General features: G+C 43.5%; 1 protein-coding gene across 5 annotated transcripts in view; it reads right to left on the reverse strand.

The window, feature by feature from the left end:
- SLC25A13 (solute carrier family 25 member 13) overlaps positions 1 to 27411 on the reverse strand; it is a 111171-nt gene extending 83760 nt beyond the window's left edge. For 3 of the 5 annotated variants that reach the window (XM_054161102.1, XM_054161101.1, XM_054161100.1), the window contains exons 1-3: positions 27317 to 27388; positions 25038 to 25052; positions 2922 to 2975 (exon numbers count right to left, since the gene is read on the reverse strand). In XM_054161102.1, coding sequence (XP_054017077.1) covers positions 2922 to 2975; positions 25038 to 25052; positions 27317 to 27328 — 81 coding nt within the window. In that variant the 5' untranslated portion in view covers positions 27329 to 27388. Of the gene's footprint in view, positions 1 to 2921; positions 2976 to 24938; positions 24958 to 25037; positions 25053 to 27316 lie in introns of those variants that run through there. The other 2 variants (XM_054161103.1, XM_054161104.1) reach the window with 2 other exon arrangements.
- Between the last annotated feature and the right edge of the window lie 437 nt (positions 27412 to 27848).

Here is a 27848-nt window from a genome sequence, read left to right on the forward strand (position 1 = left end):
AAATCCCAGGCAACGTCTGCAGAACCACGTTAGCTTTAAGAGAAACAGATCTGCCTTGGAATAACAAATGTGCACTGATGAGGAAAGCAAGTGCTCATTTCTTCCTTTATTATTGTTTTTTTAAGGCAAGGTGGGATGACAAACCATGCTGCAGCTCCCCACAGAGCATTATCCACACTAAAGTCATAAATAAATTAGCTGCCTATTGCTGTTTTGTTGCCTACTTGGAAGACACACGTTTTGTTTTACCTTGCTGTGGCTCTGCTAACGGAAGGCAACTGCCAGTTTTCATTTCTCAGAGCCGCACTAGTGCCTGCAGAGTACTGTTATACCTGCTGCAGGCATGCAACTCTCAGAGGGATGCCAAAGTGTAACAGTAAGTAGATTATTTTCTTCTAGTGCTATATAAATACAGTTTTCAGGTATAGCAGCATCTGCAAGGAACAAGGCTTCAGAGAAGCAAGCCCCAACAAAGCATAACTTGCTTTGGCATCTATATAGTGGTTAGCATTTAAGGATTCCTGTTGGTAACAGAAGCTTTCTAGTTGATACACCACAAGAAATTTTGAATTGTATACTTTTATAAGAACTAGCAGATCAATTGATTTCAATGGAATCATTTGCAGGAAGACAGAATCTTTCAGAAACCCCAGCCTTAGGAACTTTTAACACAGCTGCTATTGAGAAACAAATCAAATAAGTCAGACAGCCTATGCTTCTATATTTCTTTCTTTTTTTTCCTTCCCTTTTTCCAGCTAGGCTAACCCCCTGCTAGGGCACTCAATAACAGAAAACAGCACAAGGTTTCAGTGTCCCCCCTGTTTCTTGTCATTGTGATTTACTGAAGTGCATTTGAAATCCAATCACGTCCTCTATACTACATATAGAAAATGACCTTGGAAAATGGCAGCTTGATCACTTTGACTAAAATCTAATCTCTTAGGGGTTATGGTAGAAGACTTAGAAAAAGTAGAGTTACTCTTGGAAATTATCATAACAAAAAGAGCAAAAAACATCAATTCTATTGGTTTTGGAGCAGAGACATTAAAAAAATGCTCCTTTACAATTGTGTTTTTCCCCACTCTGGCAATTATACCCACAGAGAATTTGATATTATACAATAGTACTTAATGGCTTTGGGGTAACTTATTTACATACACTTTAGATAGTTGAGTATTAACCAGTTCAATCCCACTTTAAGCAAGATTTGCAAACATTTTATTGGGAGTCTGATGTATTAAATATGCTAAAAGTTGACTGTAATCAACTGTATTCAAACTGATAGCTTCCTATTTCTTTCTACACAGTGGGTACCATTTCTATCTGGCAATCATATTTTTCAGTCCTTAACTGAAGTAGGAAGAATGGCTGTCAAGTTATTTTACAACTGAAGATCCCACCATCTGGGGATTGGCCTCGCTACTTAAAATAGACTGAACCAGCTTAATTAATGCTCTGACCATCACCCAGCTGTAGATCACAAAACAACATAGCACATCCCCTCTTCCTTCTCTGCAGTAAGCAGCACAGCAGTATCTGTATTGCACTGAACAAAGCATTTTGCTCGCCTTTCATTACTCTGCTTCACTGAGACCCCTTCTTTTCAGTGGAAAAGGAGGGGAAAAGGAGGTGGAGGTGGTATTTAGCGTGCTCAACCACGACCCACTCAGTCCACCAAAACTGAAAGCTGAGGGAGCTACAACCTTCGGAAACACAAGAGAGGTGAACACCCACAGGCAAGTAGGAAACAATTTCCAGGCTGTTCTCACCAAACCAGCTGCCACACACCCCTAGCCACTGAGCACCAGTTCATGTTGCAGAAGAGACCAGGCTTCTCTCTGCTGTGTTGATTCCCTTCCTCAATGCTACCATCTTCTTGCATCAACAGCCTGCTTTTCTGCTGCCTTTCTCCTGCTCTTGAAGCATTCCCCTCTGAAAATCACATTATCCCATTCTGTTTCAAGAGCCTTTTTGCTCTCCTGACAAACAGAAGTTCCAGGACTTAATATGTTAAAAATCTTGGCTTTCTCAAGTGAAAATCTGATTTCAGAGCTATAAATACTGACAGTGTATGATAAAACTATAAATACTGGCAATATACATAGTGACACCTACACAGGCTGTTAATAATAGCTCACAAGGACAATGGAAAACACGCCAGAAGTGCACAGAGAGCAGGGCATGATGCTGGAGAGAGAGAGGGTGGAGGGAGGAACTTGGGAAGGTACCAGCTCTGCTAGGCACTCAAACACCCTCACAAAAATAATTCAGATACCCCAGCTCCCTGTGGCACCTTCCTCATATACATCCTCCTCCACACTCACCCATTTCTGTACTCTTCTTTTCATACCAGGCTACCAAGCTAATAGTGACACCACACTGGTGAGTCTTAGGAAAGTTAGGAATGGTTATTTAAATGTAGGAAGTGGGTCAAAGAAGGCAAATTTCCAGCAAACACTCAAGGACACTTCTCTCCAAGTATACAAGCAAGTACAGGAGTCATTTCTTTACCTGCAGAATTCTACAGCAGGCCACCACAGATGGAATTTTGGGAGGGAAAGCAAGGGAAAGCAAGGGAAGGGATTGATTTACCCAATGGTCTACCAGCAAGGTGTCTACATGAACATTTTACCACATGTAGGAACAATATTGAAACTCCCACCACATTCTCTGAACAATGCAGGGTTTTTTCTAAGATAGTAATACTTCTTCTGAGTCAATACAATCATCACTCAGGAATGTATCTGACTTCTTGGTGAGCATTGTTCAATTCTCATAATGGTATTTAAGTCTAACATGGTAATAATACAGTGAATGATTAATGGTTGGAAAAACTATCAAGAGTTGTATGCTGCAATAAAGGAGCAAAAGATAGGAAAAAAATTTAAGCAGAAAGAGTAAAATATTTACTTTAGACATACCTTCAAAAATATTGTTTTCAACTCGGCGGGATCAGCTCTCTTGGTTAGAGCCACCTACAAGTAAATGCAATTACATTAATATGCCTAATTTATACAAAAAGGTGTCAAAGTGTCATTTCAAAGGCAGAATTCAAACAACAGAATGAGTGATGCAGATAAACGTTCACCTTAGATAAATGAGGTACTGCCTTAGCTGGCCATGCTTATTTTACTCATTTTACATTTCCACCAAGTTTTTCAACATTTTTCTCCTTAACTGCTTCCCCCTTATGCAAGCCTGAAATTCTTAAACAAGCACACATTAACAAGTCATAAAGACAGTCAAGTATCAAAGCTTTTCAGCATACTCCTCTGCTGGGATTTGGCACTGCACCATCTTTACCATAGAGACTTGTATACTGTCAGCATCTTTTCTCTAAGGATTTCAGAGCACCACACGCAGACCTCCATGTGATAGATGGCTAGAATAAAATACTCAAGTTTACAAACTGGACCAAAAAAAACCAAATTCCTAAAAGACTTTTGAGTTCCAGTGTCATTATTTGGTTTATTGGTACTTCTACCTCCTCCCTCCACCCTTTTAAACTTACTGTGTAGACCTTTCCTGAGGTGGTAAATTCAGAGACCACAATACCTGGATTTTTCTGCAGATCAGACAAGTAGCCAGTTCCATTAAAAATCAAGTTATATTTATAACTTCAAAGTAATGATTTTTTAAAAAACAACACTGAATTAAAAAGTATTCTATATCTGCTATTGAGTAAGCTCCTCAGTATTTTCCTTCTTGACACATCATGAAATTTGCTGCTTTTGGAGAAAGTGGTTTCATCCCCTTCATCTGTGCTTGCTGTAGAGGTTCCCTCTCCTCCTTCAGGATCATAGTATGGTTTGGGTTGGAAGGGGCTTCTAACAATCATGTAAGTCCAACCCCCCTGCAGCAAGCAGGGACATCCTTCACTAGATCAGGCTGGGTGGAGCCTGACCTTGAGCAGCTAAGAGGGATGGGGCCTCAACCACCTCCCTGGGCAACCTGTTACAGTGTTCCACCACCCCTATGGTAAAGAACCATTCATTGATAAAATCTTTCTTGCCAACATACCCACCATTGTATGATAAATCAATTCAGCACATTCACTTGTTACTAATTAAAATATATGTATTTTGCAAGCAAATCTGGATTTTCCAAAAACTTGGGAAAACATCTCTGGTAACAAGGAATAAACACCCAAAGGAACAGACATAAAAAAAACTTACCCTGACCTAAGAATAAAACTTCACAGATGTTATCAACAAAACATGACTACCTGCTCCCTTGACTCCTAGAGTAAAAGGTGAATGTGGCTGCAAGTGCATTTCTAGTAGCACACTAGAGTGCTGCAGGAGTCTGTGTAAGCCTGTACCACAGATACTTTAAATCTTTATTAAGGTGTCCCTTACCCTGAAGAGCTCATTTAAAAAGAGAAAGACAACAAGCACACACACACAAAAAGAGTATTTTTTTTTAAGTGTATGAATAAGGGTTCTAATAAAATTTTACAAGTTGGGGTTTTTTTGAAAGGGAAAAGCCACACCTGGAGTTTTGTTAAGACGCAGAGAGTCCACAGATGGATTCCCACTTTCATGTTTGCACAGAAACCCATGTGGAGGCAGTTGTTTTTAAATAGATAAGTAAATAAAAATCAAAGTGTAATTGTGAAGCTGAGAAGCTAAAAATGTGCATTTCTTAAAGTACAAGCTGTTCTAAATGTAATCATTGTTGAGTAAGCAGAGATTTTATCTAACCTCATTTGTAAAAATCAGGTAGTCTAGAGCAGCTGGGAACCTCAACAGTCCTATACTGCTGCAATCCAGAATCTTGCCACTACACAGGCAAACAAAAGACACTTCTAACACCTACAGCCATTAAAAATAGTTTCATCTCCCTCAAAGTTTAAATGTAATGCTGTCCCAGACATCTAACCTGAAGAAAGCAAAGATAAAAAGAAGAAAGGAAAAGGTCACATGCCAATAGCCAAACTTACACTCATTCTCCTTTGGTTTCACTGACATCAACAGTCTTGAGAAACCCAGGAGAAAAAATGTGCTCCCAAGTCCAGTTGCCATTGTTCAGCACCTCTCTAGCTGCATGAAGAGGTCCTGGATAAACAAGTTCTGAGGGAGTACTTTGTCCAGCTCTTGGGCCCTCAACAGAAGAGGTTCATGGACCTGCTAGCGCAGGTCCAGAGGATGGCCAAAGATGACCAGAGGGCTGGAACACCTCTGCTATGAAGACAGGCTGAAAGAAGTGGTGCTGTTCAGCCTGGAGAGGAAAAGTCTCCAGGAAAACCTTAAAGCTACATTTCAATATCTGAAGGAGACCTACAGGAAGGCTGAGGAGGGACTGTGTTGAAGGGTTTGTAGTGAAAGGACAAGGGGCAATGGTTTAGACATAAGGTAGAAGTTCTTTACAGTGAGAGTCATGAAATACTGGAACAGACTGCCCAGGGATCCCTCCCATTAGCAAGGGGAGCTTGGAGAAAGAAGTTCTGCAAGTGATGGACAGTTGTTTTGCACACTGGAGGTCCTCATATCCTTAGACTCCCTTAGAACATGTTCTTAATTTCAGCCCACTTTCTCCAGCAGAGCTCACTACTCCTCATTGACTTACGCTCCATTTACACTGACATGCATTCTGAGTCTCAACATCAAACACAGAGAGACTCTTCATTGTAACTGTAAAATGTAACTGTACAATGATCATAGGATCATAGAACAGCTTGGGTAGGAAAGGACCCCCAGGGGCATCGAGTCCAACCCCCTTGCAGTCAGCAGGGACCTCCTCCTCCTAGATCAGGTTGCCCAGAGCCCTGCTGAGCCTGACGTTGAATATCTCCAAGGATAAGGCCTCAACTACCTCCCTAGGCAACCTGTTCCAATGTTCACTACCCTCATGGTGCAAGAAAACAGAATCCACCGGGAATCAGAGAAAATTCTATTACACTTCCAATCAACTCTATTAATAGACTTGTCATACACAAGGCAGAAGAAACAGGTTGTCAGATGATACATAATATGAAGAGATACAAAAGGAGTAATGAAGTAGTAAGTGTACTCCACCCAGTAAAGAAGAATAACACCGTGGATGAGCAAGACAGAAAAAGGAGACTAGGAAAATGAGAATTAATATCAATACAGCATTAATCTAATGGCAGAATTAAAGTGTCTGATCTTCTCACTTTCATAGTAAAGATCACTCTAGTAGCCACCATTTGGACAAGAGTGGAAAGGAGATGGGGATCCAGGAATTGCTACAATGTTGCAGAAAGTTTACTGGGAGAACATCACATCCTATCCAAAAATACAGACAAACATCTCTCACACTGTTTCTTCCTCACAGTTTAACCTGAACACCTGAACTTCAGAGCAAATGTGAAGGAGGAAGTTGATGGAGGTAAAGATGTTGCTCTCTACCTCATGATGTTCAAAAAAATGCTGACACCACAAAAGTTTAAGATGCTGGAGAGCAGCCCTTCTGGCAAGCAGAGAAGCAGAGCTGTGGCAGGGCTGACTCACTGCTGGCCACAAGTGAGCTGAGCCTGTTTAATTCTGCCGAACACCACATACAGAGAGAGGATGTCTGATCACAGCATCATAGAATTCTTTGCACTGGAATGGAACTTAAGAGGTGGACCTGGAATGCCTGCAGGGATGGGGCTTCTACTACCTCTCTCCGGGCAACTTGAGCCAGTGTCTCACCACCCACATCATAAAAACTTTCTTCCTTAGTGGAGATTTCTCCTCTTTTAGTTTAAAAACATCACTCCTTGTCCTGTCACAAGAGACTGCTATAAAAATTGTCCTCATCTTTCTCATAGGTACCCCTATAAGAAAGGGAAATCTCCCCAGAGATTTCTCCTCTCCAGAATGAACAACCCCAACTCTCTCAGCCCCTCATCATAGGAGGGGTGCTGTAGCCCTCTGATCATTTCTATGCCCTCCTCTGGACCTGCTACATCAAATCCATGTCTTTCTTAGGCTGAGGACTCCAGAGCTAGACACAATATTCAGGTGAGGTCTTACCAGGGAAAAGTGCCAGTATCCCATCTCTTGACCTGATGGTCAGGCTTCTTTTGATGCAGCCCAGGATACCACTGGCCTTGTGGCCTGCAAGCGGACACTGCTGGCTCATGCCCAGCTTTTCACCCACCAGTAACCTCAAACCCTTCTCCACAGGGCTGCTCTCAATCCCTTCATCTCCCAGTCTGTATTGATACCAGAGATTGCCATGATACAGGTACACAACTTTGCACTTGGCCTTGTTGAACCTTGTGAGGTTCACATGGGTCCACTTCTTGAGCTTGTCCAGGTTCCTCTGAAGGACATCCCATCCTTCTAGCACATCGACTGCACCATTCAGCTTGGTGTCAACTGCAAACTTGTTGAGGATGAACTCAATCCCACTGTCTGTATCACTGATGAAGATATTAAATAGTCCTGATCCCAGTACAGACCCCCGAGGGACACCACTTGTCACTGACCTCCATGTGGACATCAAGCGGCTGATGAAAAGGCCTAACAAGTGATCATAAACTTTAGCTTTATGCTGAAATTAAGATTCTTTTTTGCAAGTTCCTCCGTTCTTAAGCACAACTAAAGGACCCAATGTATTTGACAGCCCTGAAAGACCCCAAACCAAGATTTAAACCTCATGTCTTCTAGAGATATTCTTTAGTTTCATCACAGTTATTGAGTCCACCTGTAAGATTCAACCACATGTGGCCCAGTTTATGTAAGAGGCCAGATTAGATCACCATAATGTTTCCTTCTGGCTATAAGTGTATGTGTACACTCAAAATTTGCAGCTCCAAAGGAGATCAAACAAAAGTTTGACCTCACATTCTTGTTTAAATGAGTGACTGGAATATCTGAAACCAGTTAGAGCACCGTTACTGGCCAAGTTTGAATTCAGACCAGCAATCTATTAGTGGTGTGTCTCATGCTAAAACAGCACTATAAAAGCAACACTCCTATACTTTACTACAACTACCTTGCTTGCTTAGATCAGAATCATCCTTCCATATTCACATTAATACCACAAAACCCCACAATCATTCTTCCCATCTAGCAACTCCCATTGGTCACTTTCCATCACATACAGCATGGTAAAATGATTGGAATCATCTAGTTCCAATCTCCCTGCTGTGGGGCAAGCGTACCCTCCCCACTAGACCAGGCTGCTCAAGGCCTCATCCAACCTGGCTTTGAACACCTCCAGGGGGAGGGCACCAACAACCTCCCTGAGTAGCCTTTTCCAGTGCCTCACTGCCCTCACTGTAAAGAATTTTTTCCTAATCTCCAGTCTAAATCTGCCCTCCTCAAGCTTCAATCCATTGCCCCTCATCGTATCACAACAAGCCTTTGTAAACAGTGCCTCCCCAGCTTTCTTGTAGGCCCCCTTCAGGTACTGGAAGGCTGCTCTAAGGTTTCCCCAGAGCCACCTTCTCTCCAGGCTGAACAGCCTCAAAGTATGACAGTGTTCTGCATCAACATCTGCCTAGGGCACTGCCTCCTGTTTCAGCTGCCCCAGTAGCCAGGTTTTGGTAGACAAATACGCTTCAGCATATTATCACCTCGGCAAGAGCACTGCTCTTCCTTCTGCACCACAAAATACATGTAAAAGAACTTGCCTGAGATCTGCAGTGGAAATCCAGCTACACAGAACTCAGCATTACAGAGAAGTCTGTAAGGAAGATGTGTACCAGCTTACCAAGCACAAAACCAGACAGCTGCAAGGAGAGCTTGCACAGAATGCAGATCAGAAACACCTTCTCACCAGACCTCCCTGGGGTAAGCTGGGTATCGGTCCTAGCAAAATGTAATTAGATGGCATTTGGCACAGGTACCCAAAGGCTTAGGGTAAGAAGCACTGTACGATAAGCTGATAACTACTAAGTAAGTACATTTGGTCTGATCAGTCCAAGCACTGTCAGCCTTGAGCCAACACCATTTATTTTCTACAGACAGCTTTCATCCTCATGCTCAAACTCTACAATTATACTTTGCAGAAATGTAACCCTACACTAAGTAGCAGTTGCCACATTCCTCTCTCTAATAACATCTAGCTAAGCTAAGAAAAGGAAATGTTATTAACAGTCATCAACAAAGTCTTCTCATATCCTACAGGCTGAGCTGTAGGCAGAGCTACAGAACAAACACTGCTGAGAGTTGTGCTGAGTCTACTGCACACCATGGTGAAACAGTACAAAATTTGCTAGCTAATAGACAGCAAACCTCAAACCAAACTATTCACATCTATCTTCACTCTGTCACAATTAGAACTCTCTGAGTGATTCCCAGTTCGGTTCCTGGACCATGCTAAGTGCAAGCCTTGCTTCCCCCAAGTGCATCAAAGGTAACAGACCTACTTTATTGGGCAATTACCTGCTAGCTTTGATCCTGCTTTCAAAGTCCCAAAGCAAATGCAGCTGGCTCCTTCGTAAGACTGCTCTCACACAAGGAGTTTCCAACACACCACACTCTTTCTGCACACAAACTGACTGGGGACCAACACAGTTACCAACTACACAGACACAGGAAAACGCTTGTCCAGTTTGTTTCTCCCAGCTTCAGCCCCTAACACCCCAATGTTCACTCTGCCCCTGGCAAGGCATGATGCAGCTTTTACAACCTAAATGATCAGCTGCTTCTACCAAAGAGCAGTCCCCATCAAAGCATTCACAACAACAGATATGATGCTGAAACCCTGGAAACTTCTCAAGAGTTCTGCTCAGCACTTGACATCATGCAGTGTACACAGCAAACTTGAAAGAAGTATCCCATGCTTTATTTGACACTTTCATAAATCACAGAACCAAGAAAGCAAACAGTGGCAGAAACAGAAACCCTGAAGAGTGTTACCAAAGGTTTCTCTGCGATTTTCCTCTCCTGGATGTCAACCCAATGGAAGTTATACGGTGACACAAGGTCACAGGGAGCAAGCAAGGATGGTTTGCAGCAATAAACATAAACCTGTAGCCCATTAAAGAAAGTAAACCTGGAGCAGGGGGATACAGGTGTACCAAAACAGAGTGATCTGCTCCCAGAGTTTGGGTTATTCAGCATGGAGAAGGCTGACCTTACAGAGGCCTTCCATTAGCTGATAGGACCTACAAGAAAACCAGGAAAGGATTTTTTTTTACAAGGGCTTGTTGTGATAGGATGAGAGAGGATGGCTTTAAACTGGAAGAGGGGAGATTTAGACTGGAGATTAGGAAGAAATTCATCACAGTGAGGGTGGTGAGACACTGGACAGGTTGCCCAGGGAGGTCGTGAATACCCCCTCCCTGGAGGTGCTCAAGGCCAGGTTGGAAGAGGGTTTGACAACCTGGTCTAGTGTGAGGAGTCCCTGCCCATGGCCAGGGGCTTGGAACTAGTTATCTTTATGGTCCCTTCTAGCCCAAACCATCCCATGATTCTAGGATTCTAATTCTGTGATAAGGGAAAAAAAAATCCATATATTACACAGATGTTTAATCAGTGCCAAAACTTGTGGAAAGGTCAACCATCAACCTAACACCACCATGGCCATTAAACCAAGGTGACATGTCCAGACGTCTCTTGAACACCTCCAGGGACAGTGACTCCACCCTTCCTGGGCAGCCTGTTCCAATGCCTGACCACTCTTTCAGGACATAAATTTTTCCTAATATCCAACCTAACACTCCCCTGGCACAATTCCAAGCTATTTCCTCTCCTTCTACCATTTGATATTAGAGAGAAGAGACTGAACTCCACCTCACTGAAACCTCCTTTCAGGGAGTTGTAGAGAGGCAGAAGGTCTCCCCTCAGCCTCCTTTCCTCCGCACTAAACAACCCCAGGCTCCTCAGCTGCTCCTCACCAGACCTGTTCTCCAGACCCTTCACCAGCTTTGATGTCCTTCTCTAAACACGCTCCAGCACCTCAATTTCTGTCCTGAAGTTGATGATAGTGTAACTGTTGTTATTTGTGACTTCATGCTTGTGGATGAGCAAGTGTAAGAGATGTGATGGAGAGAAGTTCCTATCTATTACATGTCTTGACTAATAATTGTGTGACAGGAATTATGTAGGAATAACTGACAGGTAAATGTATTTTGTTTCGGTGTTTTCTTCTTTGAACACAGAAGTTCACTTTTCAAGATCCTATTTATAATTAAATCCAGCTATTCAACTCTATTCAAAAAATGCTACACCTCAGCAGCTCAGAGAACTGGGAAGGGTGTGGGAGTGGGCATGAATCCCTGTGTGTGTATGGATCCGATTCTACAACCTTAAAAAGAACAAAAGACAACTGCACAATGGAAACAGCACCGCACACACAAAAGCAAACTTTATTAAAGACTTCAAAATGATGAGACTCAAAAATCTCACATCCTGCAGCTGAGAACGTGTCCTCAGAGCTGACAAAAATAACAGCAGCGTTCTAACACATACTTTAAGCAAATAACAACACTGTGCTACTTGAAATAAGGGTAAAGGGGGAAAAAAAAGGTTGTTTTCTTTTTCTGGCTGTGCAGCACTCAGCACAGTGGAGTATTGGGTCACTGGGAGGGTACCCATGCTCGGTGAAAGCTGAAGGAGTCATAGAATCCATCCCACCTTTCCCACATAAACATGCCAAGATTTTTTTTTTGCCTGTCATGCAAAATACCTAAGGTGTATGGTAAAATATCACAGCAGTTGGGGAAACCGGTAGCTGATGCTTGCATTAGGATGTGCTTCCTATGACCTCGTATCAGCAAAGTGAATTAATCTGAACAGATGGAAAGTTTGCAAGATTTCAGATCTGCAGGTTCTCAGTAAGGGTTTGCTCAGCTGGCACCTACATTCTTGGAATATTTGTTGTCTGTTGAGGCAGCAGCAGAAGGTGCAGGCTCTCTGCATTTCATGGAATGACAACTCTGCTGTTGTTGGCTAATGCAGCACCTAAGAGCCAAAGGAAAACTGGGGAGTTACTTTTCTGCTTTCAGTGCACAAAAGTGGAGAAAATGGCTCAATTAGGGCACAAGAGAAGCAAGTCAGAGCTGGTATGTTGGGAACTGCAGTAGAATTTGAGGGAAGAAGATGGAGGCTGAGGAAGAGGAGCCATTTCCCTAGCAAGTGATGGGAGGAGAGGAAACGGCCTCAGGTTGCACCAAGGGAGGTCTAGGTTGGATGTGAGAATAAACTTCTTGACTGAAAGGGTTCTCAAACACTGGAACAGGCTGCCCAGGGAGGTGGTTGAATCGTTTCAAAGAGACAGATATGGTGCTGAAGAACATGGTTTAGCACCAACCTTGGCAGAGTTAAAGAATGGTTGAACTCAATGCTTTTAAAGGTCTTTTCCAAACAAAGCAATTCTATACTAAAAGACAAGTTTCCAAACACACTTTCTTTTGCCTGCAAGCAAGGGTACAACCATTGCTTCAATTTTCATCCTATGGGTTGCTGGTCAAATTATTAGATCATATCCATGAAGACAAGGGCAACTACAAAGTAAAGGCAATTTAATATTTTCTTTTACAATTCTTCTCTTAAGTATTAACAATACACAAATGCTTGCTACTTAAACATCAGCAGATCACACAGTTGCCACAAGGCACTGTGGGCATGTAACCTTCCTTCTTCCTACTGCCCTGAACAAGAGGTTGAAGCTGGCAAAGACACTACTTGGAAATAATCTGCAATTGAATTAGCAAATAATCCAATGAAGACCTAAATTGTTTAAGGTAAGGCAGCAGCTAAAGGTTTATCTGCTGCTGACTTGCTGCAACTCAGTCAAAATTGTTAAAGAGCTCACAATAATTCTCCTCAATTTGCAGATGTTTTTTTAAGATACCTGACAACAACAATCAAAGAATTCTAATCTCCTTAAGAAACTGCAGAAACATTTTCAGCATTTTAATATGTTTAATTAGAATCTATTCTGATTTTAGCTTGAGTACTTTTGGCTTCTCATCTGCAAGCCTATTTTATCACATAGATTTGCATAAAGCAAAAACTGTTTCATTAAAACCTTACATTTATTTCTGCTGCACTGCCCTCAGAATATTTTTCTGAGATCATCTGTTTGCAGGGAAAGTGATGATGATGTCAAATAGAATTTTTTATTTGAAGACAGGAATTAAAACACAAATTTAATCCTAAAATTACTTCCAGGCAGGCACTTTTAGCAGAGGGGGGAAACAGAATTACATATTTTATTTTATTGCCAAGAAAGGGATTTCCATTTTGGGGAGAGGACACTGAAGTTAAACTAAAATCTAGGACCAGATTAACTAAACACAGAGCAGGGTTTAATGGACCAGAGAAATTCTAGCACTACTCTTTCCATGTCTCATTAACAAGAAGTGTTTCCATCTCATTCCCTAGACGCTTTGGGGTGAAGTCATCACCCTGCTATCACCCAACAAAAGGCAAAGTGTAAGGTCCTGTACTTAGGTTGGGACAATCCTAGATATCAGTACAGGCTGGGGGATGATGTAATTGAAAGCAATGAAGAAGTTTCTTCTAATATCCAACCTAAACCTCCCCTGGTGCAGCTTGATGCTATTTCCTCTCATTCTATCACTTGTCACTGGGCAGAAGAGACTCCCTTCAGGGAGTTGTGGAGAGCCAGATGGTCTCCCCTCATCCTCCTTTTCTCCAGACTATACAACCCCAGTTCCCTCTACTGCTCCTCACCAGATATGCTCTCCAGAGCCCTCACCAGCTTCTTTGCCCTTCTCTGGGCCCACTCCAGCTCCTCAAATCTCTTTCAATTATATAGTATTTAAGTTGAACACACTTGAAATGAAGTATTCTGGTTTGGGCTATTATCCTGAGATACTGAACCTACAGGTTACATGCAATAGAGCACCAAAAGCATATGACATGAGGTTTACAATCCCCACTGCATTCTTCACTGTGAGAAGCCCAGAACTTCTGTAACACAATGTTCACAACACAGAAAAGACAACCTCCTGCTTCCCAGCAGTCAGCCAGGCAAGAAAAGATGAAGAAAAGATGTAGACCAAGGAACCAATTTGGGTGTGTGCACAGAGTAAAAGCAATTGTAGAAAAGTTTGTTGTTGCCATGTTTTTCTTCCTTTTGAACAGCATCAACATGGGACTAATTCATGATCTTTACAAAGTAGTTTCCAGTTAGACTGACACATAATGGCAAGCAGCGTTAGACAGGTGAAGTGACAGGAAGGAGGAAGGCTGACTTGATGTCAGTGACAAAAACTATTTTAATGGAAATGTGAAATTATTCAAAAATTTCTTCCCCTAAACACGTGAAGATTTCTCCAGTCAGATTCAGACTGCACAATGGGCTGAAAGCAGGAATCAGCCAGACACAGTATTTTTACATACCCTGTTTTTTTCTAATGGCTTTTCATACTCAGTGCCTCGCTTAAAGGTTTCTTCTGCCAAAGATCTGTTAAATCAGTGATGTTCCATCAAACAGTAGTTGTCAAACACGATAAAGACCTACAATAATAAAATACGTGACCAAGAGGTTTTAGTAGCCAAGGATCCAGGGAGAAGTGGAAATGGGATGTATTTCCAAGGCACAGAGAGATGACAATAACAACAAATAGCCTGCTGGTTGTTCACTAATACTAATTTTCAGACCTCTTTTCTGCTGTCCTAAAATCAGACCTATGTATCAAGTCAAGCGATCAATAGATGGATGTGACAGGGAAGCCATATACCAAAGGTGAGACGATAATGATTTATTACTACTGCACAACATACTTTTTATTGAACTCATATAATCATAGAATTGTTTGGGTTGGAAAAGACCTCCAAGATCAAGTCCAACATTCAACCTATGACCACCATGGCCACTAAACCACATCCCAGAGCGTCATGTCCACACATTTCTTGAACACCTCCAGGAATGGTGACTCCACCACCTCCCTGGGCAGTCTGTTCCAATGCCTGACCACACTTTCAGGAAAGAAACCTTTTCCTAATATCCAACCTAAACCTCCCCTGGCACAATTTCAGGCCATTTCCTCTTGTTCTATCATCTGATACTAAGGAGAAGGGACCAACTGTCCTCTAAGTAGGGAACCCCCTGTCCCGATACAGGACAAAATCCTAGTCTCTGTCCCAGGAGAGACCCATAACAACACCCACCAGACCAGACTCCACCAAGAAGCTCTAATGGGCACCTGGTGTAAAAGAACTGCAGCAAAAAATGCAAAGTACCATCACAAACATGCAAGAATAGAGAGAAGCATTAAGGCAGGAGAGCTCATTTCTCAGCACAGAAAATCCCATGTGCACACTTTTGAACACTGACCTCGAAACCAGAATTCACACACTCACAGAATGTCAGGTTGGAAGGGACCCCAAGGACCATCTGGTCCAGCCTTTCTAGGTAACAGTCTAGTTGAAATAAGCTGGCCCAGCACCCTGCCTGAAAGCTGCCCAGTGTAAGGGAATCCACTGCTTCCCTTGGGAGATTATTCCAATGTCCAACTGTGCTGATGAGGAAACATTTTTCTCCTGGAGTCCAATGGGAATCTCCCCCGCAGTAATTTGTCCCCATCACCTGTCTTTTCCACATGGCTCCTCAGAAAAATGGAGTCCCCACCTTCCTGGTAGCTACCTGGTCCATGGTAATAAGGCCTCTCCTAAGCCTTCTTTCTCCAGGCTGAACAAACCCAGCTCTCTCAGCCTTTCTTCATATGGCAGGTCTGCCTGTACTCTGATCATTCTTGTGGTCCGTTGTGTGCACAGACAGAATGTTTCATAATCCTGCTGATGCCCTTTAATGTTTCTGAGATGCTAACCTGCATTTTGATTAACACTTAGTCTGTGATGAAAGATTTAGCCAGACACTGCTCACCCTACTCTGACACCAAATAATTTGCCCAAATTTATGCCTTAAAAACTAATTTACTGCTTTATGTTAATGAAGTAAGCACATTTGCTGACTTCCCATTTAAATACGCTTTGATTGAGGCAAAACCCCCAATAAATTATAGTAATTCCATCAGCTCAGAGAATTCAGGGAAGTTGGAATAAAGAACAGCAACTTCAACATGAAGTCAATTAGAATTTCTTCCTCCTACTGGCCAGATGATTGGCATTTGGCTTGGGAACACCCTTGTGAAGTCATCCTCCCTTGTTGACTAAGAGCACTTTTACACAGAGTGGAAGCACTATCAGCAGGAAGGTAAAAAAACTGTGTGTTCTTCCATGACTCCATATTCTGAGATCTACAGACCTTTTTGCCAGTAAACAACATCAGAAAGAAAAACAAAGAACAAGAGTACTGCTTGTTGCTCTCTCCTCATCTCCTGGCAAAAGCAGCACTAAAAAAAGACTCCAGTCTGCAAAGGAACCTTCTTTGAACCTTCCATTTTCTGGTAAGTTTCAGCTTATCCTCTCAGACAGAAATGAAGTTTAGCTGCAGGAAAAGAACATTTTTAAACCTTCAGTGAATAAAGATCAGGTAGCATTCACCTAACTGAAGTATGTGAAAAGATAAAACACAAATTGGGCATGAAGCTGGAAAAATCTGTGGTCAATGGAATTTTACACAATTATTTAAATTCCAGTAAATCAACTTCGGTTATGAAGGAAGCACCAACAATATGACAGTGTCACAAATGGAGAGAGAAAGGTAAGTTCTATTGAAGAAGCAGCAAATGGAATTCAGATGCATCAAATCACTGCTCTCATCCTTTTCCTAAAGTTTTCAGTTTAAGAAGAAATTTGTTCAATTCTATTCAGACTTGAGCCCTTCTGCTTCCATCCCCTCTGCAGTTCCACAACAGCTCAGAAAGGTCATGTTTTAAATTTGCTCAGCAGCTGTTTAGCTCAATGGCCAAGGGTTTAATACTCCAGAACACTAATTACATAAAGGTATCTGAAGGAGGACAGGGGGTAAAAAAATGTGCTTCCATTTGTCTATAAGGTTGGCAAACAACTGTGGTCATCTACACACCACCTTCTTCCACATCCTTACTTTGGAATTAAGGTTGCTCTTTGCAATTCTTCAATTGCCCTAATCAAAGACATAAAAAACATCTTATAAAAAGCACATGAATTACTCATCTGATAGCTCCCCATAACTGTAAAAATAGCCCTTAAAAGCCTTGAAATTTTTATACTGATGAGAGTTTTTTTTTTAAGAAACTAGACTTTAAGAGGGTGAGAGTATACTGCCTGCACATGGGACTGATTTACAGGGTGACCTGAAGATTGGGGGGGGGGGGGGGTGTGTGGAAATCAAGACTACATGCTAATAAAAATCCTTAAAGTCAAACTATTTTCTTAATAACTCCATTTTGAATAGAAGACATAATCAAGTTCCAGCTATATAATTTGTGGCTAATCTCAATACAACCTACCGATAGCTCTACAGATAACTACAACTCCAGGATCATCATTGTTGGCTTAGCAAAACTTAGACCTTAGCAGGGGAATTTAATTTCCTGTTCTGGCAGCTCTCAGAAAATAAGGTACGCTGGTCAAAAAGCTTTTCATGTGCTTTCAAAAGGTCAATTTCTAAAGGACTCTTCTTCACTTTACAACATGTCATTAACCATTTGCTCCCTGATCAGCCTGGTCTGTTCTCAGACATGCCTGTCCCAGATACCTACAAGCAGCCTACAGGAAAGTCAGAGGGGGACTTTTCATAAGGGTGTCTAGCAAGAGGACAAGGGAGAACAGTTTGAAGGTGAAAGTAGGCTTGGACTAGATGTTAGGAAGAAGCTCTTCAGTACAAGGTTGGTGAGACTCTGGAATGGGTTGCCCAGGGAGGCTGGGGATGCTTTCTCCCTGGAGGTGTTTAAGGCCAGAATGGATGAGTCTAGTTGAGCAATATCCCTGCCCATGGCACAAGGGTTGGAACTAGATTATCTCTGAGGTCCATTCCAACCTAATCCATTGTATGATAACCAGGAGAGGTGCTGGAGCTTTGCATTCTTTATCTGCTTTCTGGGAAGCACAGTACCTCACAAAATAGGGTGATCCTACATGTTTCTTAGAATCATGGAGTGGCACAGGTTGGAAGGGACCTTGGAGACCATCTACTCCAACCTCCCCACCACGGGTAGGGACACATCTCAACTAGGCTTGAGTGCTCAAGGCCTCATCCAACCTGGCCTTGTTTGGATCAAGACACGTGTCTGTGTGTTTCTCTCCACATTACATAAAATTTAATTCATCTAGTACTAAGCTGCACTGCTAACATGTGGTATTTGTACCTACTTTCAATCAAAGAGAAGCAGTAACAATTCAAACAGCACTAATATGTCTGGGAAGCCTTCTCTTGTCATAAGGACTGCTTGTGGAACCAGAACAGTTTCAAGAGTGGTTATCTGTGATATTCACTGCAAATCACAGCTACCTAAAATACTAAGAATGCCCAACATGTGGAAAGACCACACAGACAAGACAGGGTCATAGGAAAATCTGAAACATCTACAAAAAAGTCGAGGCTATTTGGACCAGATGACCAGAGCTTTGGTGAGAACCAAAATTCTCACCTTCTCAGCTTCCACAGCAAACACTGTCATGTAACCATGCCCTACCTAAATCCAAGTGAAGCTCTCACTGATGGCAAACCCCAGATCCTCCCAAAAGCCTACATTTAAATTTGGTAAACTCCAGCAATGATGCTTGAGAAGGAACAAAAGCTGTCAGGCGCAAGAAAGGCTGCTGTGAGGAAAGAAAAATTCTCTATCCCCCCAGGCAGGAGATGTGGAGATGTGAAGAAAATGTGACACTTAAGAACAGAGACGTATTTTAGAATAACTAAAGCAACCACAAGCTGCAGAAGCACTGTTTAGAATAAACTCAGACTGGGTAAATTTTCCAAATATGACGTCTGGATTTAAAACAAAAAAAGAAATGGACAAACAAACAAAGAAACAAACCAAACCAAAACCAACAAAAAAAAACCCCACCACCATAATGATAACACTCACAAAAATATCCAAGGTGCCTGTTCCCAGAGATGTATGAACCTCCCTCCAACTCTGATCCAAAGCCTTTGAGATTTGGTCTCCTTCTGCACTGACATTATAGATGGACTGCCTAACATGGACTGCCTGGTAGGGAGCAAGGCTGAGGTGATGTGGAGGTCAGAGTCATAAAGACAACAACAACCTAAACTAAACATATTTGAATGTGGGCAATTGATAAAATGCCATAGTGCTTACCAATTCACATGTGCATCAGCAACTCAAAAATTATCAATCTAAGAAAAAAACCCATACGGATTATTGCATTGTATGCAAGGTTCCACCATCCTCCCCAGTAAGGTCATTCCCCTTTCACAGAACCATAGAATGATAGGGGTTGGAAGAGACCTCTGGAGATCATCAAGTCCAACTTCCCTGCCCAAGCAGGATCACCAACAGCAGGTCACACAGGAACACATCCAGATGGGTCTTGAAAGTCTCCGGAGACTCCACAACCTCTCTGGGCAGCCTGCTCCAGGGCTCTGACACCTCCAAGTTTTTTCCCCATTTTTATGTGGAAATTCCTGTGCTCCAGTTTGTAACCATTGCCCCTTGCCCTATCACAGGACACCACAGGAAAGAGCTTGGCCCCTTCTTGACACCCACCCTTCAGGTATTTATAAACATTAGTAAGATCCACTCTCAGCCTTCTCTTCTCTATTCTAGATGGTCCCAGGTCTCTCAGCCTCTCCACATCAGACAGATGTTTCAGGGCCTTCATCATCCTCATAGCCTCCATTAGACACTCTCCAGTATATCCCTGTCTCTCTTGACCTGAGGAGCCCAGAACTGGACACAATACTCCAGATGTGGTCTCACCATGGTAAAGTAGAGGGGGAAGAGAACCTTAACTCATACACATTCCTAAAGGAGAAAAAGTTATCCACTCTGCTTCACCCCAGCACCATGACCTTACCCCAGTACTGCTACTGAATGTTGAGTACTAGCCAGGTTAAATCACAGCTTCACAGCTCCCTGGTGGTTCAGGAAGCAAGAGGCGCTTCTCCAAGCCAACCCAACCAACAGCACAGCTACAGTGAGTTCAGCCCTGGCACCAGAGCAAAGAAACAACCAACCCAGCATCAGGAAGGCAGAATAGGCAAAGAACCAGCCCCAGAGGCCTGGTCAAACCTAACCTAGGACCAGGAACTTCCTAAAACAAAGTGCTGATGATATTAAGAAGATTTTAGAATTATTTTTAAAAGGTTTGGTTGCCTGGGCACAAGCCTGCCAATCTCACTGCACTTTCTACAAAGAAAATGTGTTTGTGTATTTGCAAACTCCACTCTGCTCAGCCTCTGAGGGTCAGATCAATGAGCATGTTCCACTACCTCAAGTCACAGCATGATGCAAAACCCAATCCATCTACAAGCAGAAAAGCACATGCCAGTTAAGATTTTTTGGATTCCAGAAGTTCACCAAGGTGCACATCCAGAAGTGCTGCAGCCCTTCCTGAGCACATACAGACACCTCAGACATACTGACCAGGTGTCCTCACTCCAGCCCAGCAACCATGCAGGTATCGGGTCTAACGTGCACTGCCAGAATCGTAGTCAGCATCAAGCAGAGCAACCTTCCAAAACTGTGGCAGGTGGAGGCATCATTCATGCAAAATGCAGAAATGCTCTCTGGCAACAAAGAAAGCCAATCTCCCCCCTTCCAGCTGGGTGCCCTAATTGCTAGTAACTGGCCCACTCCTTGTGTTGTTAATTACACAGCATCCCTGTTCAAAACAGAGGTGAAAGCCTTGCTGTTTGAAGATCATCATGGGACACCCCTATCTTTTCATTTTCCCCTGCTCCCTAGTCAGCATGCTGGCTGCTGTGGTACCTGTTTCTGGATACCTTAGGTTTTCTAATTCTACTTTCAATGTCAAATGGAGGTGTTGATCTAAAGAATGTCAAAAAGTCGTCCTCACCAAAATCCAGGCTCCGGTTTCCACATAGCCAAGAGTAAGGCAGGAGGTATGGCAGATCCTCAAGGAGACCCAAAGACTGACCTTACTGGTCAGCACAGGATCAGCTCCTGCAGGCTGCCTAGGTGTGCAAGACATCAGAAGCATAGGAATCCAACAGCTGAGGTTAGAGACCTCCCAAGTATCCAACAAGAGGAGCCCGCTGTGTTCCATAAGCTCTGTTTCTTCCCAAACACAGTTTGGTGTACATGTGTTCACTTCTCAACTCCCTCTCAAATGTTTCTTTGGGTTTTTTTTTCCCTCTTCAGAGAAAAATAAAAATGTCAACAACCCACTCCTTCTGAGCAATTTTATGCTTTAACACACTGGGTTTTGTGCAGGCCAAGTAACATTTTTGGTAAAGGATATAATTGCAATTGCACGTTTCTAAGGTATTGTAAATAGCATGAAATTATTTTAAAATGTTATGGAAAACGCATTTGCAGTCTTCCTTTAAGTGTTTTAACAAAGCTTCCCTTGAAATTGCTTTATTCCAAAGCAATCCAAGGTAGAATATTTTTACAAGGACCTTTTTATCTCCTTGCAAATGACAGACACAGATACTTCCCAGAAAACATGCAGCAGTACGTTTCACTAGCCCCCGTTATCTAGCACCATAACACATCAGCTGCTCTGTTTCCACAGACTGTGTTGTAGCTGTATTTAAGCAGTCACAGCAGTACCCAGAGGCCTTAGGAAAATTTAGGTTTGGTGCCATACATACAGGCTCTAAAGCCATTCTATAGCCCAAGCAGCAGCAATTCCACAGATCAAAAGCAAAAGTGGAGCTAAAATTAAGCAGCACATTCATGCCAGCTTCCAGGAAATACAGTATCACCTACCTCCTTGTCATACTCCTTGGACAACATAGATAAATAAAATAGATATTGGCCTAAACAAGCTGGTCGGGAGACACATTGTTAGCATTCAGGGCTGTAAGCTTGTCTACATTACAGGACCAAGAGGAGCACCTTTAATACACCATTTGAAGCAGCCTTGGAAGAGCTTCTCTAACCTCCTGGGACACAAAGCTGCATAGAAAGAGTCATTCATTTCCTGATGTGCTAAGATCCAGAGAGTTTTAAATCCTTTTCAGTGGAGATCCCAGCAAATGAGGCACAGGTAAGGATGTAACTGTTGGGTCCAGCAGCACTCTCCTAGAGCTATACAGATGAGGTCATTCTGCAGTTCCACTTACAGGGACACCACAATGGCAAAGAGCAAGTTTCAAAAGCTTGTTCAAACCACTGGCAGTTGTAACATGTGATCCCATTGCTACCTCTCTAACATATTAAAAGACATAAATCAACCTCTTTCACCACCTCACCTCATGCTACCTTCCTCTGATAAAGAAATGGGAGGAGGTGGTATGGAATGGTAATACAACATGGGCCCCAAAACTCACTGTGCACCTTGTGGCACTAGGACTGAAGCAGTTCTCCTAAAGGTAAACGTCAGAAGCAAAGATTCATGCAGTAAAAGAAACCAAATTAAGCTAAATACATGAACAATAGCAAGGAGGGCGGGGAAGGGGGGTAAATGATTTGTTTTCTACTGTGTTTCAGTCACAGTGAACACACATGCTACTTTGTACTTAGAGTAAGGTTTGACGTCACCAACACTCATACTAACTCTGTGTCCCTTTATTAGGCAAATTCCCGTCTCTTAAGAAGACAAGATGCAGTAGTAAGTCAAAAGCAGCAAAAATACAGGTTATTTCTGATGGGGAGAAGGGAAATAAGAGTCTCACAATACATGAGCTGTTAAAGAATTTACACACTGATGCACAGTTCCAAAATGTAACTACACATCAGAGAGCACCACTAGACTTGTATAGACTAGCAACAGGACTTTATGTGGTGCTGTCATGTCCCAAACAATCCCCATGATAATATTAAGTGTTATGACACTGTTGAAACTACAGTACATAAACTCAGTGATGCTTCTGGAAAGCAGAGATTGCTCTCTGCTTACTCACCAACCACTTTACCCTTACAATTTTGATCTTGCTGAGTGGCTGCAGCCTGTCCGTAAGGGACTCCACTCCTTTCACAGCCCATCATGATGCTAAGATCCCTCATCTGTTCCTTTGTGAGGGCCCACCAAAACCACATGCAATGCAATGTGAACCTTCTCTGTTTTGCTGAACGAAGGGAAGAATGGCATTACTGAGGACAAGAAGAGTGAATTCAGTCTGTTCCCAGGCATACTCCACCCTATTGCTAGCACAGGGGAGAGGAGCCACAGAAGAAGCTGAACAAAGAGGTGATGGAGCTGTATGAGGGGGGACATGCTGGGTGTATGTGACAGCAAAATAATCAGGTGGCATGGTTGCACCAGCATCTAACAGTTTTGGCATTGTTTGGAATCACCCTCCTTTAGAATGCCACAGCCATGGTGTTTGTATTTTAACCACTGCTTCTCCAGACCTCATTCCCATTACCCAGTGCAGGCATTAGATCACTTCTGCACACGAAAAAGCCTACAAAGCCAGGGCCAGCAGCATCAATCCTTCAGAGAACTCCCATTAATCCAGTCAAGGTGTTGCATCTTGCAGGACTGGGCTATTCAGTGGGCAATGTCTGACTGTAGTAACACCAAGATATGAAAGGAGCCTATGATGGGGACTAACTATTTTTAACATGAAAAGGTTTGTTATTTTAAAGGTAAATGCAGCAGTAAATGGAAAGAACATGTTACTCCAAACAGCAGACAGTTCCACAAAAGCTTAAGAGGAAAGAGAATTTTTAAATTGTTAAATATGTGAAAACTGAGTAATAACTTTTATTTACTTTGCATTAGAAACAACCCAAACATTGTCACGTCAGTAAAGTTCTTTGTGCTACCTCACTGATAGATTTCTGAGAGTCAGGTATAGTTCTTCATAAGACTTTCACATGCACTAAAAATTAAGCATGCAAATAGCCCCACCAAGTACTGAGGAAAGGTCCATGCCTTCACCTAAAGTCATTTTACAACTGCCTTTTCTAGCATGGGACATTTGCGTTCACTTTGTTCATAACACAATCGTTTTATAACAACATACAATCTGGGTAACAGAGGCAACCAAGTTCACACATGCATAAAACCCCCCACATTTACATTAGAGAGAGATCAACTACTATAGCAGTATAATGCAGTTCAATACAAGTATTGAAGTTTATTCACATGCTGCCCATCACAGAGATGAAGTTTTATGGAGCATAAATACATATATATATACAATCTATACTAGCTCCCATTAGAAACATCAGTTTTTGACCTTAAGTTGAACAGATAAAGCAGCACAGTGGCAAAGGCAAAAATAGCTAGGGAAAGAGGTCTTCTTGACGAGTACCTCAGAACTTCCCACTGAGAATTAGTTCATATTTTAGCAAGCAGCAGAACTTCAAAAAGACAGCAAGTCACACTTTGCACATGCATGAGGCAACAGCTCTGCCCAGCACTGTGGAGCAGTAGGTGGACCAAGGGTAGCTTACATTCACTCGGTACACACAGTTAACTTTGCTGGAAAACACACACCAGATGAATGACAAAGGGCATTAGCTAGACTGTGCAACTTCTCTTTAAAGGTATCTGCCCAGAGGGCATGAAAAACACTGTGACTGCATTGTTAAACACTCAAAACGAAGAAATAAAGCATGACACACTATATAAACCATCATTACTGCAGAAGAAGCAGCAGCCAGTACCTCTGCTGGCAATTTAGTTACCAATGGGGTAAAAATCTACTCAAACATCTCACCTGCAGTGTTTACCAGCAATTTGTGCAAATACAATTTAAAGTGTCATTTTCATAACACTTTCAGACAACATTTGGAAAGACTAAGACACTGACGTGCAATGTACACTGTTTAAAATGTATGTTACCCAGTGCCTTATACAACAAGGAAGAAAATTAGATGGCACTGTAATGGACATTAAAGATTCCATGTATAAAAGCTTTGCCCATTTCTTCATACCTGAGTGCTTAACTACACAGCCTTAACAGTACCCCATTTGGGGTTTGGTTTTTGACAGACTGAAGTTCTAGAGTCTGCTGAAAATGTCAACATTTGATATCTTGCAAGCAAAGAACAATGCCAAAGACTCACATACCTCAAAAAGGGTATAATTAAAAAATTAAAGGAAGTGGTCATGCAGGACACTGGCAAGGAAAAGGTACTGATGGGATTTTAGAAAAATCATTCCACTCACCAGTCCATTGTTTGGCTGAGGTGAAAAAGGCAAACATTACTGAGATGCATCAGTGAGGAAGTTAGAACACAAATCAAGGCCCATGCCTGCAAGCACATGTGAGTAACTTCAGGCCCAGAAGCTCTTGAGATGGCAAAGTTATTCATATGTGTGCTTGGCAGAACCTGAGCTCATTCAAAATACAAAACATTGCTTACATTTTGCCACTCACTTAAGTCATAACAGAAATTTACCCGTGTTCTACAGCAACTATTTCACCCTGAGAAGATAAAGCCCCTTGAAGTTTCGCAAAGTAACTTAATAATTAATCCATCCAATCCAACCTAAGCCTCTTCATACACATTCAAGCCTGCAAGCAGAAGCCTTCCTCAGAAGCTATGAGAGCGCTTTAAACCCTGCAGTAAAAAATGCTGTCTCTCCGTCTTGCAATGCACCAAGGATGTTTACGACACCAGTGACAAAGCCATTCCTTTTATCAGGTATCTCTGCCAAGCCTGACATAATCAGGAATTTATATTATTCAATTCGGTTTCCCCTCCAGTCTTGAATACATGTGAATACATGTGCTTGCACACATTTTGGTGATCTGAACTGTGTAATAAACCGAGCGAAAAGGACACTGTGCAAACATATAGCAAGGAAACCACATTTACCTGGTTAGACAAAAAACTAACTACATATACTTTATGTGATTGGTGTGGATTCAAACAGATTTCAGACTAAGAACTGCTGTTCAGAGAGGAAAAGCTAAGTAAACACCTCATAAATTTAGTGAATGAATGACTCTATAGTCTTCTAACGCCGAGATTTCGGTATGATGCAACTGATATGCTGCAAGTATGGACCAGTGGGCCACCACAGAACACCAAAAAAATAAGTATGGGACAGCTAAAATATACAAGTAACAAACCTAAGATTTGAGGATGAATGTTTCCTATGTCCTAGCAAAGAGGAATTACACATTGCCATTAAAACAGCACACCTTTCAGATAACCCAAGTTCTCAGTAAGGTGTGTGTTGACTGAAGGAGTTCTGCCATAGGCTCACCAAAATGAAGGAGCAAGCAACTCCAGCCAGACCCAGCACATGTGCTGCTTTGCCTTGTTCGGAGAAGCTTTTTCTTCCAGTGTTTTCTCAATGTAAGTTGCATCACTGACTTCAACAAGAGCACGATGTGGTCAAATTTACTTTGGTTTAAGCCTTAGTACTGAAAGAAACATAATGAACACCTAGCAGCGACTTTTGAAATGCCAACATCACACATAATTTTACCTACTATTAGAAGTGTAATAACTGCTTTTTACATGGCCTTAATCCAGCTAATAGCTAGTTGCTGGGGGTTTTTTTCTGAGATGGAAGCATGTTCTTAAACAAAAAAATTTCATTTATCCTCCTGACATAGAGGAAAGCCTAAACTAACAGGTAGCAACGTGACTGGAGAGTACTGTGAAACCAGTTGGAATTTACAATCAAATGTGAAAACAGAAGATCAAAGCAGGTTTACGAAGAAAATAGGAGGGAAAGCAAGAAGGGACTATCATGCCAAGGCCTGCAAGCGGGGCAGGGCCAACATCAGCGCCCGCTTGGGGCATGGCAAGCCCCACAAGGTCTTGACCTGCCAGCTGCCGTCCCAAGGACCTACTGCATTGTCTTGGCCAAACCTAAGTGTACATATAAGCTGCAGGCATGCACGGGTTTATGCATCTGTATGTTAACTATGTGTATGGCGGGGCGCTCACTGAAGCACAGCTGGGCCTACCAGCGCTCAGCGAAGCCGCAGCCGGGCCGGGCCGCTGTGCCCGGCGGGGCAGTGCGTGGGCGGTAAGGGCCGCAGTGAGCAGCACCGGCGCCTGTACGGCGGGACCAGCCGCCTGTCGCCTCTCACCTCCCCGGCCGCGGAGGCGGCCGCGCAGTGTCACGCCGATGGTGCATTACAAGCAGAGAGCAGGCCCGCTCCCCGGGGCTGGCAGGTGGAGATCTCCGCCGCCTCGCCTCTCTACCCGCCGGCACGCAAACCTCACCAGCCGTCCCTACAGGGAGTGCTCGGTAGCCCACCCACCCCCGTCCTCCCACGGGGCCGGCGGCGAGGGACCGCGGAGCCGCGAGGAGGAGGCGCCAGCGGCCGAGTTTCGCCAAGGACAGGCCCGAGGTCAAACCGGGCAACCGGCAGCCGCCCGCCTCCCGCCGCGGCCCCTTCCCCGCCGCCAACGGCCGCGCTGGCGCGCACCGAGAGCCCGCCACCCGCGCCGCCTCCCCGCCCGCCGCCGGCGGTGACTTACCTTGGCAGCCATGCTGTGCCCGGCGCGGCCACCCCCTTCCCGTCCCTTCCCTTCCTCTCCTCCCCTCCCCTCCCTTCCGACCGCGGCAGGCAGCTTCCCCGCCTGCGCATCAGCCCGCCAGCGCCGGCCGTCACCGCTCTGCCAGGCACGGACGGGACTCCCGGCGCCGACAGCCCATTGGCTGCACCCGGCCCGGCCCGGCTCGGCCCCGCCAGGGGTTGCGGGTGACCGGGAAGAGGCGTTGGGAAACCTGGCCTCGGGCACCGGCGGGCCGCGGGCGTTTCGGGGCGGGCACTGCCTGCCTCACCCGCGATTCATCTCAGGTTTTCTCCTCTTCATGCCTGGTGGTCTGGCAGCCTCTGAGTCGCCTCAGAGGGACTCTGAGCGGCACTGCAAGCCCCTCTGGGGGTCCCGAGTGGCCGTGTCGCAAATTAGTGTCACTACTCGTGCTGTTAACCCGAGGAAATGCCTCCAGCGTGTTCAGCAGACAGTAGGGCAAGCAGCGGGAGGATGCCAAAACACCTTCCCAGCC

The sequence above is a fragment of the Dryobates pubescens genome, chromosome 4, assembly GCF_014839835.1.
Source record: "Dryobates pubescens isolate bDryPub1 chromosome 4, bDryPub1.pri, whole genome shotgun sequence".
Lineage (NCBI taxonomy): Eukaryota > Metazoa > Chordata > Aves > Piciformes > Picidae > Dryobates > Dryobates pubescens.